Source organism: Haliotis asinina, chromosome 10, assembly GCF_037392515.1.
Source record: "Haliotis asinina isolate JCU_RB_2024 chromosome 10, JCU_Hal_asi_v2, whole genome shotgun sequence".
NCBI classification, from domain to species: Eukaryota; Metazoa; Mollusca; class Gastropoda; order Lepetellida; family Haliotidae; genus Haliotis; species Haliotis asinina.
In genome coordinates, this window is record NC_090289.1 from 18,594,206 (window position 1) to 18,614,759 (window position 20,554).

General features: G+C 39.1%; 1 protein-coding gene across 2 annotated transcripts; it reads left to right on the forward strand.

Moving 5' to 3' along the window:
* Positions 1–4,030: 4,030 nt before the first annotated feature.
* LOC137298996 (WD repeat-containing protein 86-like) lies at positions 4,031–19,623 on the forward strand. 2 transcript variants are annotated; one of them, XM_067831457.1, is made up of 5 exons: positions 4,031–4,096; positions 7,360–8,459; positions 10,547–10,697; positions 12,358–12,458; positions 14,691–19,623. In XM_067831457.1, the coding sequence occupies exons 2-5, from the start codon at positions 7,698–7,700 to the stop codon at positions 14,772–14,774; spliced, it is 1,098 nt and encodes a 365-aa protein (XP_067687558.1). In that variant the 5' UTR covers positions 4,031–4,096; positions 7,360–7,697; the 3' UTR covers positions 14,775–19,623. The 2 variants fall into 2 exon arrangements, with proteins under 2 accessions (XP_067687558.1, XP_067687557.1); XM_067831456.1 differs by lacking the exon at positions 4,031–4,096 and adding an exon at positions 4,277–4,353.
* The last annotated feature ends 931 nt before the right edge of the window (positions 19,624–20,554 follow it).

Here is a 20,554-nt window from a genome sequence, read left to right on the forward strand (position 1 = left end):
GAGATGGATTGACGTCTATGCCATCTTCCTCATCCACCAGACAACGTCCTTGACCTTGCAACAGAACTTGACAGAACTTGTGAGTGATATCCCACAAGCCTTCGAATTCATTGCACCTTTGATAGGTTCTGCTGATGCATTGCTGTTCTCAATGCCGATGGTTGACATACCCGTTTTTGAGTTTGTGATATGGTCGTTTGACCCCTGTCCCGCTTGTGGACTCGTGACGTCATTGTGATTCATTTTTCAATTGAAATTCTCCCTTTATATGTACCTTTGACATTGTTATCTTACTTATCCACTGGGAAAATATTTTGACAATGCACAGTGTTCTGTGTGGCTAGTATACATAGTGATGACCATGCCTCAAATCATGACACAGATACAAATATATGCAGGTGGCTACGCCTCAAATCGTGACAATGACACAGATACACAGAGATAGTCACGTCTCAGATCGGGCGGTGATTCAAATACATAGAGATGACCACGCCTCAAATCATGACACTGATACAAATACACAAAGATGACTACTCCTTAAATCATGGCGGTGATTCAAATACATTGAGACGGCCACGTACCTAATCGTGGCAATGATCCAAATACAAAGAGATGACCACACCTCAAATCATGACACTGATACAAATACATGGAGGTGGCCACGCCTCAAGTCATTGCAGTGATTAAAATACACAGAAATACACGTACACAGAGATGACTACTCCTCAGATTATCGCAGTGGGATTTTTAAAACTCTTTTACTCGAAATCCAGCTTAAAGCTATTTTTATGCTTCATTTATACACAAGTTGAAAACTAAGCAGGAAGAGTGATTAATCAAAGAACTTGAATCACTGGAGTTAAACGTAATTGAGTACAATGTTGATGCTTTTCTAATAAAAGCAAAGTGGTGCAGGAACTCCGTCACAAAAAAATGAAAGGTGTACATGTCAGATTCAGAGCTCAATGGATATATGAGGGTGCAAGAACAGAAATTTAGTAATTCCTGTTCTAAAACTTCAGGGTGGTTCTTTTCTATTAAACCCTGAGGAAATCATGATGCACTGGTGTTCTCAATGCTGATGGTGGACATACTCGCTATTGAGCTTGTGACATGTGTAACAGGCCAGCAGGCCAAACAATAATATATGCTTTTCTAAGTGGTCTATGTGGTTCACTCTTTTAGAAATCCTAGCTTTACTTGGTATGCATGTGTGTATTTACACCAACAGCTTTTTGTCACTGATCATGTGAATCTTTGGTGTATCATGTTTATTCTATACATACTATTCGTGTGCATGTGTTTGTGAGACAGATATATAATGTCTAAAACCTGTATCGTTTTTTGTTTTTTTTATGTCACGTCTTCAAAGGTGGGCAAGGATTTCCTTGGCTTCTTGTCCCCACCTGTAACAGGGATTCAGCAACAAAATATTAAATAGAAAATAACTATCACATTTCATTGTGCCATTCACAGCTTGGTCTTGTTCATTTTATTACACATACTATACCAGTGAAGATACTTGTTAGATTTGGCCTCCTCCAACCCATGCTTATCATTAAATGCGACTTAAGGGCTCCGCTGACATGCTTTTTATTATGTTTTTTTCTTCTTGTTTCCATCAATACAAGGTTCGAGGATATTGATACAAGTAGTGAGTGAGTGAGTTAATATTTAACGTCATATGATACATGTAACAATATGTGAGTATATCATGCTAAAACATTAAATATATATAGGTATATTGCACATGGTATTTCAGCGGTTAACATTGGTCATTCTAAATCGAATAGTGGGAATAGAGGAGACCATTTTTTGAAAATTTATCAAAAACATTGTTTCTGTTGGAAATATATTTTCCCACAATGAACAGGTCTTTTAAAATCTTTATAAGGTTGTCTAAGTTGGGTATGACTTTTTCACGGTGAAAATATAGATGTATCTTTCAGCAGAAAGTATCGTGTGATAAAGAAGTGGGTTAACATTTAGAGTACCAAACCAACGGTGAAATTTTTGTCAGTTTTAGTTCCTGTATGTTTTGATTAATCCAAATTTGAAGTTAATTCCAATTTTGTTTTGTTTCCTCACATTCCCAATATATATATAACACATGTTTTCATCCGCTTCCTTACAGAAAGTTCATATAAATTTGTCAACCAATTTCATCGTGAAAAGTTCTCTCTTGGTATAAATAATTCCATGCAAAAATGTACATTGAAAATCTAAAAGTTTATTATCTTTTACAAATTTCCTACATAGATTAACGATCAAGGGCCATTCAAAATCAATATCTTTGAATATGTTTTGCCATTTATGGCAACTATGTGGAAAAAAACTATTAGCAATTTATCATAAAACGTTCTTGAACCTTTAGCTGAAATCATGAAATCCCTTTGTAGAGAGTTTAAACTGAGGTCATTTGAATACATATATTCGTAGCCTTTTAAGGTCTTGTTCCATGATTCTGGCAAAATATATAGAATATATTCAAGATCTGAATATGTAACCCTTATTCCATATGTATTTCTCAAATCTTCATAAGAAACCAAACCTTGTTGATTGGTCCTCAATAGTTCCGCGTCATCGTGACCCCGTTTCGTAGGTCGATGGTCATGATGTTGATCAATGGATTGTCTGGTCCAGGCTATATTATTTGCAGACAGAAGCCATATAGCTTGAACTAGAGCTAAATGCAGCTTAAACAACAAACAATATAACATGAAAATAATGAAGATTCCTTTGGATTAATTATAATTTAGATCGACATTTTAGAAGTAATATTGATTTCTAAAACTGTCATAACTGACAAGCGATAAATTAGCAACCATGATTTGGCAGTTTGCTAAGCCATGATGTGCCTTTGTAACAACAACAAATAAAGATTTGTAAAGTGCAAGGGTTTTCTTACAAACCCGTTTTATCAATAATCTGTTCACAAGTGAGGGTTGACAAGGGACAGCCAATATCCATATAACTACGTTTCCCATTCTGAACCCATGACAATATCAGGTTGAACACCATGAAGGAGGAGACAAAAACAACGAGGAGATTTAAGAAGCAGAAAGAACAGAGTTTTTACTAGAGGTGGAAAAAAGTGATGATGATGAATTCGGATTGTGAACAAAAGAACTTTAGGTCTTTCTCTCTCCATGGAGAAGAAGAATGGTACGCCAAATAACGGTATGTGTCTGCTAAAGATCATTTTCTCTCAGGTTGAATAATGATATAAAATGTATGAAATAATGCCCGAGATATCCGGAATTCATCAAAATTAATTCCTAAGTAATTCCTGTGTTCAAAGTTCAAATAATACAGCTTCTTTGGTGGATTATTCTGGAGATCCACTCCGCACTTTCTTTGAGACTGAAAGAATATGTCTCCATCCTGGTGCACGTTTAGACGAAGAGAAGAGAAGAGAAGAGAAGAGAAGAGAAGAGAAGAGAAGAGAAGAGAAGAGAAGAGAAGAGAAGAGAAGAGAAGAGAAGAGAAGAGAAGAGAAGAGATGAGATTCAATGTTACTGGCTTTGTATTCGGTTAGAAAACGGAAAGCAACACTTACAACATAGCCGTATATAGGGTATATATTTCAATCCTAACGTGAAGGCAAATATATAATCTTACATATGAAATAATCATATGTATTTCTGAATATCTTCAATAAAAACAATTTTATATCAAATCAAAGTCCAAACCAAACAGTGCATATAGCTGGAGAAACATTCTACCAGTGGTGCTATTGATCTAACATGTCAGAAATCGACACACCGTATGACACAGGATATCAAGCATTAAGTTTTTAGATTGTAATCTGCTATCGAACAGAACATTGATTTTTATTGTCGAGGTCGTGTGTTTTGTGATTGTTGCTTCAAGGCCCTGACGACAGCAACTGACGCGGCTGGTGAACACCGTCACCATTCTAAACATGGTCACACTCAAACAGTATTGTGCTCTGTATGACTTAAACCAGTTGTCAGTGTCACTCTGTGAATGGAGCCAATCAATATACGATGCCATGACAACATGGATCAACTTGTATGCCTGTCCCAACGCTGGCGATGAAGAAACCAGGGCGCCTTTGTCTGGAACAAAACATGTAAGTTTGTCTATGATTAATTTATGAACTGGATCGATGTGTAAATAAAGGATTCGATTTACCTCGAGTTATGTCCCTTTGGACAGTATGTATTGAAAGCGGCATAAAACAACTAACTGTTACCATCTTATTCGAGCTTTGACGTAGATGGTTTCCAAGATCACAGAGGCACAAACATCACTCAGAGAGATATCCAAAAGTGAGAATTCTGTTCCATTGGGGTATTTCAACATCCATTCGGCCGACAGCAAGTGACTGTGAGTTGGAATACTATGTTTCCTTCATATGTTCCCAGCAAATAGCATCTAAGCTTAATTACATAACAGTGCTGGCAGTATAAAATGCACTATTGATAAATACCGTAACTTTGAAATAGTAAATTGAATGTACAGGTGAACTTGTGAAGTTGGACTTTCTGTAAATATATGATGTAAGTGTGTATGTGCGTATGTGTGTGTGTGCGGGAGAGTGCGCGTGTGTGTGTGCGTTCGTGTATTTATGAAAAGAAAAAAGGGTCAAATTAATAGGATAAATATTCTTAGACGATGCAAATAATAACAACAGGTGTCACTCTCATACATATTAGAGCTGAAAGGTCGTGGTGTCTTTTGGTCAAAGTAACATTTTATGAAAAGAAAGCAAAGACCCTTGATGCTGGTTTGTCACAACTGTCCCCTAAACAATCAAAACACCATGATTTGGTTTGGGCAATATTTAAGGCATCCAGGTCTTTTCATAATGGCGGAAACCACAAATACCGCCGTCGGCAGATGTCTACCACGCAGGTGAAACACGAGCGCTTTGTAACGATAGTGACAGATTACTTATAGTTAGTAAATTTGGGTTAAATGTCCCCGAGTGTCGCCAACTAAATGGGTGGGTTTGAAACGTGGTCATTCATGTGGGCTGTGTGTAAAAACAAAAACGCCACATTCAATCAACAACTGACCTAAAATGCGTTCTGTCCGGGATAGATTTATTTCACTTTTTTAAATGAGAAACATGCCTCAGAGGAAAGGTTTTGGTGAAACGACTTTTGTTCGGAAGTTGCTGGCTTCATATGAAACATGTTTCTTCTTAGCACTGTTCTGGATGTGTATTTGTCATGTCGAGTTTATCCTTAACGTTAAACAAATGCGTCATCCACGAGGACTGAAACACATTTTAGTCTTATGCATGTAGTGGTTATTTGGATGGAGTACTTGTGTAGAACAAGGAATGTCAGAATTGCAGCACTGACAGGTGTATGTTTGTGACTTAGGCCTCAAAGTTTGTAAGGGATCAAGGTTATGATCAAGTTTGGGCTGATGGCACATGGTCACGTCCATTAGACAGACCAAGAGTAGGCTCCCATACTTTGTGTAGTTGAATCCAATTCTAAGGAAACATTCTGGGAGTTTAAACGATAGATCACTGTTGCAAACGCACTGAACCTCATGGACGATAATAAAAGGTCTCGTAGTACGATGCCAATTTGAAGCGGTGGACCATTGTCCACATCCTGTGATCAGCCCGGTCCCCAAACCTCAATCCTGTCACACTGATATGGAACGACTTGGAGACCGCTCTCTCACGACCAATGTACCTCCCTGCAGCACTACAGCAGTCAGCCATGCTCTTACAGCAAAGTATGAGAACGTTGGACTCATGGTTTCTGATACACTTAAAGATTGGAGGGCCTCACAAGGAATGCGACTGAACTAAAACTACACACCAGGCATTCATCTGAAAAATTTGCATTGTTAGCATGTCGATCCTCTTTCAGCAAAAACGTAAAAGATGAGCGAGTGGACGATCCTATTTCAGCTGAAACTCGTCTACTGACTCTGATAGTTGGATCATGTTCATGTTTTATGTACTAGTGAGATCATTGTCCGTCTGTCCACGAGTGTACGGTGTTACGTAGCATGTTCCAACATATCGCTGGACATACAGTGCGTGAATCACAGCGAACCACTGACATCCGCATGTTACTCAGACATCTGTCCAAGTGCTTACAGGCTGCCCTCGACTGGCTGCTGAAAGGGAAAACTAAAGGTAAACGTCAGTTGTGAAGTTGAAGAAGAGGGCAGCCGTGTTTATTGTTGTAACAAATTAATAGCATTCATACAGAGAGTATATATAGGGCCAGAGAGGTCAATGTACAACCTCACGCTGCTGTCGCTGAACCTGGGCTTGTCTCCTTAACTGACCATATCAGTCATACCTAGTTGGCCGAGAACTTATATAATGTGTTTTTAAAGTCTGTGGCCCACTTTGTAGGTATCACGATGCTCATGCTTTTGATCACATTTGGTCCTCACTCGATTATTTACAGAACGATGCCACATAGCTGTAATCACCTAATGCGGCGTTAAATAATTATATTATATAATCAAAACAGACACACTTACATGATCCGTTGACGTGAGTATGTGTTCACTGACATTTGTAAACGGCGCTGAAGACGTATAGTTCCCTATGAGAGGATATATGACAGAAGGGTTATATGAATGACTATTGGCTAAATTTATTAGAAAACAAAGAAACAAAATCACCCGAATACATCATAAACGTATGTGCAACAAAATCCTACACAGAATAAATAAAGAACTATGGAGGTGGACTGTACACGAACAGTGGAGCACCAATCCCCAATACCATGGGTATAACGGCTAGTTATGATAGCGACACACATTTAGCCAGGTAACCATGATCACTACTGGTTTCCATGTGTATCGTCGCCTTTGTATGGATATATTGTATTGCACTGTATTGTTATTTGTATCATATTATATGCCCAACATCATTTGTTTAAATGATCACAAGTGACTAAAATACTGCCAGTGACACATTCAATTTTAACTCATTCATGCCATGGGAACCTATAATTCCAATGAACGTCTGATGTAACATGACATTCCTACTCCTGCTTTTTCGAAAAGACTAAAATAATGACGCATCATTGGTTGTACAAAGATTTCGTCATGTCGAAATTCAATTTGTTTGGGGTTTTTTTAAACCCGACAAAATTAGAAATCACGAAACAATATCAAACGTTATTGAAATAATGATAAATTTCGGATTTAAAACATTATGCTACCACACTGGCACCATTATGATTTCTGGCACCATTTCTGGCAGCAGCTCGTGGGACTTGGTGAAGCTTCACCACTTGGTCCATAAACATGTTCTACATCATTTGCCAGAACAAAACAAATATTCTTTAAGCAAATGCTAACATGAGAAAAGTATATAAATTCACTAAATACATTGTATTTCAGACCACCTGAAGAAACAGGAAGTCACGAGACCTTTACATCTGCCGAAAATCGCCTTTTTCCTGAAATGCAAGTGCGGCCATTGCTGTCTATTGATTTGTAGAGATCCCTTGAAGTTGTTTGCATGAGGATAATCGATAAACTGGTTTAGGTGTAAACAAAAGACTGCAGAGACAGAAGAATTGCCATATCGATCTTTTTTATTTCCATAGCTATTCTTTGTCTATCGACCGCTACGAGATTGTGGTTATAATTGTTATAAACTCGCCCGATAATATATTATTGTGATAGTAATAGTTAGGCACCGAAGTGGAACATTGAGTTTACCTGTTATTTCAACGATGGGCTTTGTCTTCAGTGCGCCCAAAAACCAACACGGCGACGAATGTCTGCTCCACGTACTTAAAGGTCACCGTGCAGGTATTAATTGTATGGCAATAAACGACGAAGGGACCATCTTAGTGACCGGCAGTGAGGACACAACAGCAATCCTCTGGAGTACAAGTCTTGATGACCCCGGATGTTATGGAGAACTGGTTGGTCATACGGAAAGAATAAACTGTGTTGCCTTTGAAGATAAATATGTTTTCACCGGCAGTGCTGACACAACTATAAGGAAATGGCACTGTGAGACTTTAGACTGCTTGTTGGTCATTCAAGGTCACACTTCCATCATCCAACGCATCATCTGTGCTGGAGATTTCATCTTTTCAAGCTCTTACGATCATACTGCACGCTGTTGGGACTTTGACAGTGGAGAACCTCTCCGCGTATTTCGAGGTCATACCAGGGGCGTCTATCCATTGTTGTTTCGACCGGGAGATGAGAAGTTCCAGCAGGAATATGATGAAGATCCCGACATACTTGTGACTGGGTCTGCCGACAACACTGCTATTTCCTGGGATATAAGTACTGGCAAGCCTCTAAATGTTTTTGGTGGCAAGTATGGCCACACAGAGCAGATCACGTGTCTAGCACTGGATGGTCCCGGCGACATCCTCTTCACAGGGAGCATTGACTACACAGTGAGAACCTGGTATCTACACGATGGTGGCCAGCACAGAGTCTTTAAGGGTCACGAAGGCGTCATAACCTGTATTCAGGTGAGTGAGTGAAGGTTTTCCGTTTTCCATATTTACTGTACCTAAGGATTACATTCGATAGAAACATCTTTAATTAATTGATTTTATACTCACTCATCTACTTTTAAATGCATGCAATTATAACTAAATACTCCAGCACGTTCTTATCGTGAGGATGATAACAAGTCATGAACAGTGTTTGTCCTTAACCCTGAACAACTGCAGAACCAGAACAAGTTGTGAGCCCTGATCAGAATGTGAGAAGTAATGACAAAATTAGGAAAAACACGAAAATGAATAGCTCAAACAGCATTTTTGAATATTTACATGTACTCAGCCATTTTATGCTATGTTATATGTATGCTGTCCTTCCAAGCAAGGAATACACTCCATTCCAAGAGTCTGAGTGCGTTTTGGGTGCATGTACACTATGGTGACCTATATGAAAATGCTGAAATTTTCAGAAGTGTGTCACACCCGAATCTGTTTCTGTAAAGAGAAGCTACGTTAAAAAGATAATGAGATACTGAGTTCCCCGAAGTAGTACCGACCGCCCTACCTAGCCCATGGTCTATCCCGCTATAGAGAAAACGCGGATACAATGTAAATTCCCTTTTAGGCACTAACATCGTCACGGCGATGGGTAGCACTAATTTACATAAAATGTTCCCTTTTTGGTCGCTTGTGTATCCGAAGTTTGTCATCAACACTTTTTAACGTAATGTCCTATTCGTTGGGGATTTTCCCTCTTGCGAACGTACCGCTAGTCAATGCCAATGCATGTAATACAAAGTAATTTATAGCCAAACAGATGAAGCATTTCCAAAGGAATTGAATAAATTTTCACATATTCCCTGAATTTCTCTTAATCATCTGTTTTCTACCTGGCTTTCGTGATTTGCATATAATCAATCTTGTAAATCCAAAATACCCTACTTTCTTGAATGGTTTATGATAAGAGGCTTGCCAGCAGACTTACCATCAGCAAAAAAGAGTTATATTGATTTCTCATTGGGCAGTTTACTATTACCTTTTATACCAACATGACTAAGAAGACTACATAAAACTGCCTGACCTGACCCACCATGTGCAGGAAGCCATGTGCCGCTTTATGTTGAACTGCCGCAGTTTGTGGGTATTTCCGGTTGCGACATGTAGGCATGTATCTAAAATCTCGGTGCAGTGTACATGAACATATATATCTTAAAACAGTTACATTTGTCCTCTGTAGCATTGAGTCAGGTAATACATGTGTTACATACAGAGTATATATGGGGCAACTGAGGACAACAGGAGCTTCCAGTTTAAGCCGAAGTTGTCAAATTCAAAACGGTTTCGAAAACCCCTAGGCCCACCAACTATGGGGAAGAAATATGTATGTTATCCGCCTGGGAAATGAGCACGACTGCAGTTTCTAAACTAAGCCAAAAACATGCCATGGAAACTCCAACACTATGTAAAATAAAGTCATGTGCAAAAAGAAAGGGAACACTATTTATTTTGAATTCATGGCAAAGATGTTCAGGTTCATAAAATCCTTTTAGGTCAAAACGGGGAGAGGGAGGAAGGATGATTGTTGAATTGTGTGCTATCAATTAGGTGCCTCGTTCTGAGAGTGTGGGGTCGAACATCCAAAAAGTACTAGAATCATTTCTCTGAACTGAGAAATTACAAAATCCTAAGTATACAGCTGTTTCACTTTTAATACTGCCCAACAAGCCTTATCTATACTCTTCAAAAGCGATTACATTGCAAATAACTATGGTTGTAAGGAAGTGCGAAACATTCAATAATATCACATTACCATTGATTGACTCCGATATATCTCCTAAATATTTGTAATCGTAAATTAAAAAAGACGAAGATCCCCTACTTTTATATATCAGTAATTTGTATTGTTATCCTGTAGATTGTTGATAGAATAAATATCTTAAGTCTTATATCTTACTAATATGTAAACGTTCCTAATATTACCGTTGTGCGCATAGTTGTTATTTCATCCACTCACTTTGTTCCTTGTCCTTCAATGTGTATACGAGCACCGCCGGTGTCACAAAATACACCTATCAGGAAATATTACTAATTCTGCGGTCACTCATCAACTGCAGGTCGTTGGTTCCATGTTATACTCGGGAAGTGCGGACTGTACCACACGAAAATGGAACGTCCACAAAGGTCGTGAACTGGGCAGATACGATGGTGATACAACGAGATCGTTGAGTTCTCTCAAGGTCATCCGGTACGGTGACGAAAAGTTCGGTAAGTATTGCAAAAATATCATGATTTTTTTCCTCCTGAAACATAATCTTAAATGACCTCATTGAATTATTACCAGTTCAGTCCAGTCGATCATTTCAGTGCCACAGTTCTGTTATGAACTAGCCCATCTAAAACAGAATGCAAATAATAAAAAACGACAGCTTTCAGAATCTGATTCTGAACTGAAATCGACTTTTGAAATAGTAGCAAGACTATTATATTCCGAAATGGATACTTGGAAGTCATGGAAGCTAAGGTCTTCGACGTTAAGCTTGAAAGTAAAATCTGGAGGTCTGCTGACAGAGAGTATTCGGAAGCTGAAGCTATTGCTTTGATGATCACAACAAAAGAATATCTCCGTTGAGTATATAGACCAAGCACCACAATCCAAGTAGATGCCTGATCAGAGACCCTAGTCTAGATGAAGGAGCATGTGATGTATTATTGTATCAGAACTTCGCAGTCAAAGTGTCCTTGAAGCGAAACTTTTCACACGTCATGTGATTCAACACAACAGTATCATCAAGTTCTATCAAGATTGGTTGTTGCTGCATATCCATGGAGCTCTACATCCTACGATCTACTCGCTATTTCAAATGTCAGAAATTCAGACATGGACAAGACCTAAAACTGTCATCCCAGCAGATGCACCTTCCTTCAAGTGGACATTTAACAGAGCTCATCAAGGACGGATACAGCTTTTTTTATATAGGGGGTGTACACTTCATTTTGACATGTTTTACGGGCGTTTCAATGGTCGTTAAATAAACTTTCCAGACAAAAAGGGAGGGGTGAGGAATTGCGCACCCCTGCACACACACCCACCATACACTGGGCGAAGCATAACCTACAGGTTGATATGACCATGGCCATTTCTCTACCAACAGTGTAGGTGAAGTTAGGGTCAGTGGAGTTGGGCAAGCGAATCACCTGGTCTTTGTCATAAAGATCAGATTTAGTTGCGCTTTACCACAAATCACTTGTATTATCTCACCTCACACATGAATGTCGCTTTCTGATTGGTTAAGCGCTATTCTATTATTTTCAATGTACCCCGCTGGGAATTACGAACTCTTGTGGTGCTTTATGGTAGTACGTCTTTTTCTCGAATAACATTGAATCACGCATCAAGCACGGAAATTACCGATGTTTTGCGATTGAAAATCGATGGAAGGGAGATCACTCTAAATCTGTTTACCTTTTTTCGTCTGCAAAATGGCGATTAGCCTCGCATTCGACAGAAGTGCTTCAAAGAGTTCAAAATTAAAAGTCAGGTGTTCGGTAAGATAAATACGTTGTTCACTGGTCCCTCGGGGTCCATGGGCTCATGTACCCTCGAGGTGTGTTTATGTTCCCCGAGCCCGCAGGCCCGCAGGCCCCCATGAGTCCATAGCCCCCTCGCGACCAGTGAACAACTTATGTTGTTACTCTACCTGGGGGCATCGCCTTATCTGTTTCGTGCAAAAAGCATGGGTGACATTACCTCTTGTGGTCAAGTTCTATTAGTTCACGGCAACGCAACGCAACGCAACGCAACGCAACGCAACGCAACGCAACGCAACGCAACGCACACTCGTCCAGTCTGTCAGTGTGTCTATGCATTCAATGAGAACATACCTTATTGTCAGTATTGGTAACATATGACTACATATCGTTGCAGTAATCACGGCCAGTGGAGATGACTCAATCCGGTGTTTTGAGGACGAGGGATGTAAGCTTATAAAAGAAGTGGCACATGATGGACCGGTTACAGCATTCCAGGTATGGAGACTGCTTTCACTTACTCATGTTATAAACATACTAATGTTTTCATTTTAGATGTATTCTACCCGTTCAGTTTGCATGTAATGAATGTAGCACAACCAAGTCTTGTGTCTGGCTATTGTACCGTGATTCAATCGTACCAATGTAGTCGTCTAATGCTTCTATCTGTTTGAATTTTGAAATAATGATTGTTCCAAAGGGCGACAACTCTTGTGAAATGAATGTCTAAGTTATCGGTCCTAGTCTGGTTCCTGGCTCAGTGCGTGCCGAGATAAGAACTTGTGAGGAAGCGTGACCCTGATACTATTTCAATGACATACGATGGTCTATCACTGGATTTATAACTAGCACATGTGCTGTGGTGACCTTTAGTTTAGCTTGCACAATTGCAATCGAATTTTAATGATGAAGGGTAACCAAGGAATTGACGTGGGAAATATACATTTTGAAGGCATTTCCAACACTAGACAACGTCAGTGATTAAACAACGATTCATTGACCCTTGGGTAACATCGTATCAATGAAATAATTACAATTACTTCAGTAATCACGTAGGGACTTGATCATGGCTACCATGACTGCATAGTTATGCCTTCACCCAGAAATGAAAAAGAATATATAATGCAGAAACCGCTATTTCCCGTTTACAGGTTATCTCTCTTGCACACGATGAACTATCATGTTATAGCTAAATATCCGGTTTTTTATATATTTAAGCCTTAAAAACACATTTAAACTCTGCGTGTCAACATGCATTTAGAAACGCATTGCCATTGTGTGCCTACTGTACATGCTTTTTGAAGGGTATTGAAAAGCAAGATGTCAACATCTTTATGTGAATAACAACACACAGTAAAGAGGCTGACGTTCAGAAACATTGCTTTTCTTAAGTCACACTCTCTTTTCTACAAATACGAAAACACCACGCCTTGTTGCATGTACTTGAACCCCAGATTACTTGTATGAAGTGGCAATTGTCCTTGGTCACGGTTAATAACATCATATGGGAAGTCACCAGGGCACTATCTGTCAACAACAGCAACTGGCGGCATAGAAAATTGCAAGAGGCCATAGACATCAGAAGAAGCCGACCAGCTATCAATCGTGACCAAGGAACACATCTCCCTAGTGCTTGGGGCTTATTAATATTGGGATAATTTCATTATTATTCATTGCCCACTTAATCCTTGTACATACTACCAATAAGACCCAATCCCACCTGTTACTGCATCAGCCACAGCTGGATTAACACTCCCTGACTTCCACTTGTCCATTCTACCCCGCTCTATCTGACTTCCTAGTGTTTATCTTCCTATTGTTTATCTTAGCATTAATGCCTGGGTTAACAACTCCTGGCTTCCACTCCTGTCTATATACCAATTACTGGCTTTTTTCGTCGTACTGTTGTTGTTTTTACATGTACATTTATAGCTGGTTGTACTCGATTGTTTCCTTCACCTGATGAAGAAGTAAGAACATACTTAGAAACGTCGTGACTCTTCACAATAAAGAAGTTGTCATCCATAAAAACTTTTGTCTTTAATTTAATCAGATGAAAACAAGAGTGAAACTGAAAGTTGGAAACAGTTTATGTTCAAATCTAAGGGGAATCGACAAGAACGTGAATATTAACAATGGTCGCCATGACTACGTCACCAATCTGATTGTCACACAGTTCCCAAATAATGATTGATAATATGAACCACCACGGGCGACCACATAACGCATTGACTGGCGTTCTTTCCTCATGATACTTAGATCATGCCATCCAGCTGTCTCTTAGGAATAGAGTGACATTCTCCCCTCAGGATCCAGGTTCTGTGGTAGAACATGCTGGACCCCAAAACTGACAAAACTAAGTCAAGCACAACAGGTCGGGTTTCTTTTAGGGAGTCCTTGAATCACCTATTCACACTTCATAGATTGTAAACATCACATGAATGAAAATAAATGGATGCAATGGTTAGTTGTGGTGTTTCAATCAGACCCTAGTTCAGTTTTATCACAAAAGGAGAGGGATTGTTGTTACAAATCTAACAATCATAATGGCAACAATTTTCAGATTTTAACAAACTATTTCTGCAACGAAATGTTCCACGAAATGATAGCAAATCACTGGACAGGCCCTCAAATTATATGTCGTCAGTGTATGCACAATGCTGAGTGCGTTTACGTAATTATAATTACTGTTGTCTGACTACCTCACACCACTTGAGCTTTGTGTTGCAGGTGTCCCGTGGAGCGTTGTACAGCGTGGGATATGACAACAACGTCATGGTTTGGCACCTTAGCCGGTTCCTAGGTATTGACTGACGGTCCCACGTAACACGACACCCTTTCATTAAGAAGTCTTATTTGTGACATTATCAAGTTGTATTTTGTCTCTTGAGTCATTTACAATATTGAAATCCATGTTGACGGGTTTTTCCGAATAGACAACTGCCACCTCTACACTGCTAAAACTGCCATTGCATTGGCTTACAAAATCCCGTCTCCAGTGCCTTATTCTTTTCGCTATTTGGTGCCTTGTGTTCATGGATTATTTGGGCGGTATCACTATGATAGGTCCACAGGTTAAAGACAAGCTCAACTTCTGTTTATGTTCTGCGTAGACCGGTCGGACTTTTTTGCAATTTGGCTTGAGAGTTCTAATATCATTCGTTGATTCGTTGATTCCCGAAAGCTGTAGTTAGAAGCTGTCAGACATTGGAGTGCTTGTTGGGCGGTTCCAGGAATAATGAAAGGAGGGCGGGGGTTACGGTGGGGGAGGGGTGCTCAGGGGTTCAGGGGTTCACACCTCAAAAATTATTTCAGTAGGCCACTATAATTGGTTGGTGTTGGTAATGGTCAGTGTTAAGTACAGCTGGGACCATTAACTGTAGCTCATAAGCGATGGCTTGATCGGTCTTAGCCAACCGTCACATTCCATCCTGCATAGAAATGAATGAGTACAGCATTGCGCGACATCAGCACCCATAGTGGAGTTTAGATGTAATTTGAGTCAGATAAGGATGTGGAGGCCTTGCTTTGTCCCCAAACCATGTAACATTGGACACACCTTCAAGAACACTGTGTGCCTGGACACATCTTCAAGAACACTCTGTGCCTTTAAAGTTTAACAAATATTTTATAGATGTTTAATTTGGGTTATTAAGGATTATTTACTATCCAAAGTAAAACTGAAAAACTTTATTTCCTTATTTTTTTTTATAAAAATCTGCATTAGCATACATATATTTTCTGTTTTTCCAAAACTGAATGCAGCAGTACATTTCGACAGTGTTCATATTTGTACCACTGGCGGATACAGTAAAACCGTCAACAAAAATTGACCATCCACATTTTATTTTAAAACCCGAGCAATGGTTATTGTAATGCTAAAAAGGAGTCATTGATAAATGCTGCCTGAGGAGACTCGGGGAACATTTCCTGATCCTATAAATATGTAGATTCTACACCGTTGTCTAGCGAAAACCCTTAGCTCACCAGTTTCGAGTTTTAAAGGATAACGTGTGATGATGTTGTTACTGTGCTGCGGAGTGTCCACGAGTTTTAACATGAACTGAACGACAATAAATCGGACTACATTATCAAGTAGAGATCTACGGTCACGACAGTAACCATCTCTCTCAGTCAGTGAGTACAGCTTTGTTCAGTGTGCCCACTAACCTGACCGTGCTTAGACATGCCACGTGGTGCTAGCTGGCCAGGGTACGCAAAAAGTCTCCCAGATGTGAACACGATAGTTACTCGCCAGCCAGAAGGAGTTCCTCGGTACTCCAATGTTGGAGCAGCCACTAGAGACGATACATGACGATGTTGGGGTAGAATAACAATAACATACTACCTTGTTCGGCTTACGGCAACATGTAAACGGCTAGCGACATTCTGTGCAGGTGTGCAACGTAAGACCGGAACCTGTCAAGTGAGTGTCCTTGCTTCCAATATCAAGAACCTGCTTTTCACTTTACAAAACATATATCAAATTATGCAAAAGAAAAACGTCGTCAACATTTACTCTGTCGAGTACAAGACACCCTTTTGTGACTCTTTATCGTTAACATAAACATCAAAGACTTCTTGAAGGAGTGTTGCATGGAAAAACTAGCTTCTATGTTTGTGCACAGAAATAGAGAAAGACCCCGTCAGCGTACAGTGCATCTACATTTCTTCACACTGTACACGTCATCTCCTCGGAATCACTGGTCATCAACTTTATACACATTTATTCCAAGGATGGCACCTAAAGTTTCTATCCGTCCTCTTAGCGAGTTATTCTGCATATTTACTGACAATATTGGGTTTGATATCTAATGATGTGAAGTTTATATTTTTATTTTTTCTCTATGTGGTATATTTAATGTTGTCTTCAATTTGGCCTTTACAGCAAATCCGACTTTGACACTACCCAGAAAGCTAAGCTTGTCTCACTGGTCCCCCAACAGTGTGGCCGAACGTGATAGAGATCTTCAATCCCCATCTCATTCTGAATTGTCGAATAATAATTCAGAGTTAGTATCAAACTGGTTTGAGCTATATTAGCCACAAAAAAGCACCTGCACCCGCAACACATATTTGCTATCTGTTTGTTCTATTTCTGGCATGGCATCAAATCTACAGAACATGTATACAGTTTATAGTCCCAGTGGATATGCAGAAATTAGGCGAATACAGACAAGATCTTGTGCTGACATTTTCAGACATATCAAGTTGAGTAGGCACGATTTTGTTTTAACAATGCTGCGTGTCATTTTAAAGGCAGCAGCATGAGCGGCCGTACTGCTGTCGGTCACTTCCTGAGTTGCACCCTTAATGCTGGAAAGATTTCGTAAGTGAGTTTGATGAAACATTCACCCTGAGTAAAATACCTGATCCGGCAGCACATTAGCTCCAGGGAAGGGGGAAAATCTTTTGGGCATTGATAATCACATTCTGCTGGTTCATCGTAATATACAACATAAATACGTAGTTGATATTTCTTTCAGAGTGGCACAGTATATTGATATGTTCTACCTTTAAATTGTTTAACAATGTAACAGGGACATCTGGCTGAACAGTGCGTGGTGCTCACCGTCAGATAGTCATAGACTGTATATTTTGTTAGCATAATATTTTAGTTTCATGTTTTTTAAGTGTACAACTGCACAGGGCTTGTAAAGTTAAAATTGTCACTAACGGGGTTTTATTACGATATAAAAGGAAACAACTGTAAACGACGTCAACACACCAAGTTCGTTTCAGGGCGAACACATTTCAAGCCAATAGAGTTACCTCCAAAATGCGACATACAACAAAAAATCGAAGCAGTCCTTTGTTTGGAGATAGAGTCTTCGAAAGCTCGAACAATCGATCCTCGATTCCGGGGCAAAATCCCCGATCAGAATTTGTAGCGGTAACATACCGATTTTCTTGTTTATTTCGCAGTACGCACGAACGACGTGCACCAAAACACGTTGAACTGATGGCTCCTGTCAGCGGATTCTTCCGGAGAAACGTACGCCTTATTGTCATAATGACAATACATACATTCATCGCACACAGGACCGTGTCGTGCCCATTCACCTTAAGGTCTTTGCCTTAACCGCAGGAGAATAGGGGCATATCCTACGTATCGATAGCTTGTGGTCTTAACATGCTCGATTCTGATAAGAGTCAGCGATAAGTTAGAACATATTTAATTTCTAGTTTATGAACTCCCTTGTTCCTTTTAGTGCCATCAATTCAACATGTGCTAGCCTTTGAAAGACCAATACATGTATTCCAATGTAAACAAGTCTCATTATTTCCACGGGCTTGTCCATACGAATAATGTATCTTCACATACTAAACTAATCTCTGTCACATTTGTATGTTTCAACATGTCAACAGTCCAGCACCTACCAGTTTAAAAAGATAAACAATGGGCAATCTTTTTGTTGCAAGGGGTGATAACTCTCCTTTTCAAATTATGTAAGCGACGGTCCAGCGTCTGGCTTTCCGTGTGGTTCACGACAACCTTCAATATGTAAAGACAGAGCCAAGCTCTTGTTAAAGTCAAATATTGTTATAATGACATCACTTTTCATTCCATGTAGAAATGTTTATGCATTTATATATATGTGTGCGTGTACATATATAACGGATAGGACTTGTGTATTGTGACTGGTCAAAGGTCATGCATGTGTAGTGAAACAAGTACACATGCAATATCAAGCGAAAATATCAGATACAATTACAACATTGTACGATATATATAAATATTTCTGTAAAGACGAAGAAAGAATATCTTCATTGCTTTATTTCAGTGAGAATTTGAAAATTCAGATGATAGCAGGGAAACACAAACGTACTGCAATCAATTAAATAAAATGAAGGCAAACTGTTTTTAGACACTGTAAATCAGCGATGTGTAAAGCGTTTGATGTTTACGTCACCTAATTGTGTCATTTATCATGCACATTGAGATCTATCATTAGTATGAATATATTGTTGTTTATTTATATGGTGAAGAACTAACGTTGGAAAATACCCATGAATGTGTACTTAAGTGTAGTATAGCTTCTCCTGTGTCCGAAAAATATTGTTTTCTTCCAATTTCAAATGTGAAATCATCCATAAAACAAAAGAGATTCGAGAACGTATACAAAGAAATACACTGTAGGTTTCAATGTTTGATATTCATACATCTAGAACAGCTTTTTAAGACTGCTATTGGCCAATGCTAAATGTCAACAGAATGACGAAACATTACCTGTTTGAACACTCAGCTGATTCCACCACACCTCTCCGAACGGCCATCTGGTGTTTCATAATTGCAATATCAGCAATCATAGTTATCAATGATATATCGTGGAATCACGGAACAAGTACATCAGGACATAACATTTGATAAACTGTTGTTAAAGGGGAAAGATGTGGTGTCCATGCACCAGCGTGAACGTTACCGGTGAAGGTGAAGGCTTTACTGTTTCTCTATATGATAGTGACACATAAGCTCGCATCACGCATTTACGACATGCGCTGTCGATTTTAGGTTGGACCGTCAGGATCAGCGCACTTAAGAGATTAGTGAAGGGAAGATAAATCTTAAGAGATGGCCCATTGTAACTGTTTGAAATATATGTATATAGATACGATATTTGTCTGACAATATCTAAATAAAACAATAACTTTTGCCGTGGTAGCGTGAGTGTTTTTTGTTGTTGTTTTTTTATTTACCGAGTCTTTCGAGTGTTTTCTTTTAAACAAACCAACTATGAGATAGCAAAGAGGACAACACAGATATCGACTACCGTTTTGTGGATGATGTGAATATTTTTTGTCGTAGGAAAACCATGAACACTAGAGAGAGGCAGCTACAGCTATGTTAAATATAACCAATGATGTTTGAAAAATGGTATCCATTTTTGTAGATAAAAAATCTAATAGTCCATTGACTGAGGGAGTTGGGAGGAGGAGTCCCCGTGATGGTTTGTGGTTTGTCGCAAGCAATTATTTATGTGTTGCCTCCAAATTGATGTGCAATCACTATGAGGAATCGTAATGTGTACTATTATTGCTGCAATTGCTTTACTGTATCCCGTTGTTACTCATTTTTCTGCTATGCTATGGATACATTTACACACGCATCTAGTCAGATATTTCATATCATTCTCTTTAAATGATATTTGCTCAGTGCTGTGACTATGCCCAGTGACAGTGCTCATTTAAATTTATGTTTTCAAAGAAAATAGATTTGCATAATAAAATATGATTACTGGGTCTTGTATGACTTAAACAACTTTTTGCTATTTGTAGATCATATTTGACTACTATTATATTGTTAAGACTATACCCCCAAAGTTACTGAAGTAACGTAAAATCATTATCCTCCGCACAGAGGATATCAAAGACAACATTTTTCTAAGTATATTTGTTTCTGTCTTATTTTATTAAATAAATGTTCTTTTACTTTGTGAAGTAATCGTCAGTACCCCACAAGGAGTATGTAAATCCTGCTGGCGGTGATGCAGGTTGAAAAAGAACTAAAAGTCCGTTTGGGAAAGGTGGTTTACCTGCCGTTGTTGGCGAATAGCTCGTATTTATCATGCTTGCAGAGCTCTAGATAATTTTTC

Excerpts from the sequence above, each read along its gene's own strand:
- LOC137298996 (XM_067831457.1), top strand. The coding sequence starts at position 7,698 with ATGGGCTTTGTCTTCAGTGCGCCCAAAAACCAACACGGCGACGAATGT. Across the intron at positions 10,698-12,357 it reads GTACGGTGACGAAAAGTTCG|TAATCACGGCCAGTGGAGAT; the intron begins GTAAGTATTGCA and ends ATATCGTTGCAG. Across the intron at positions 12,459-14,690 it reads GACCGGTTACAGCATTCCAG|GTGTCCCGTGGAGCGTTGTA; the intron begins GTATGGAGACTG and ends TTTGTGTTGCAG.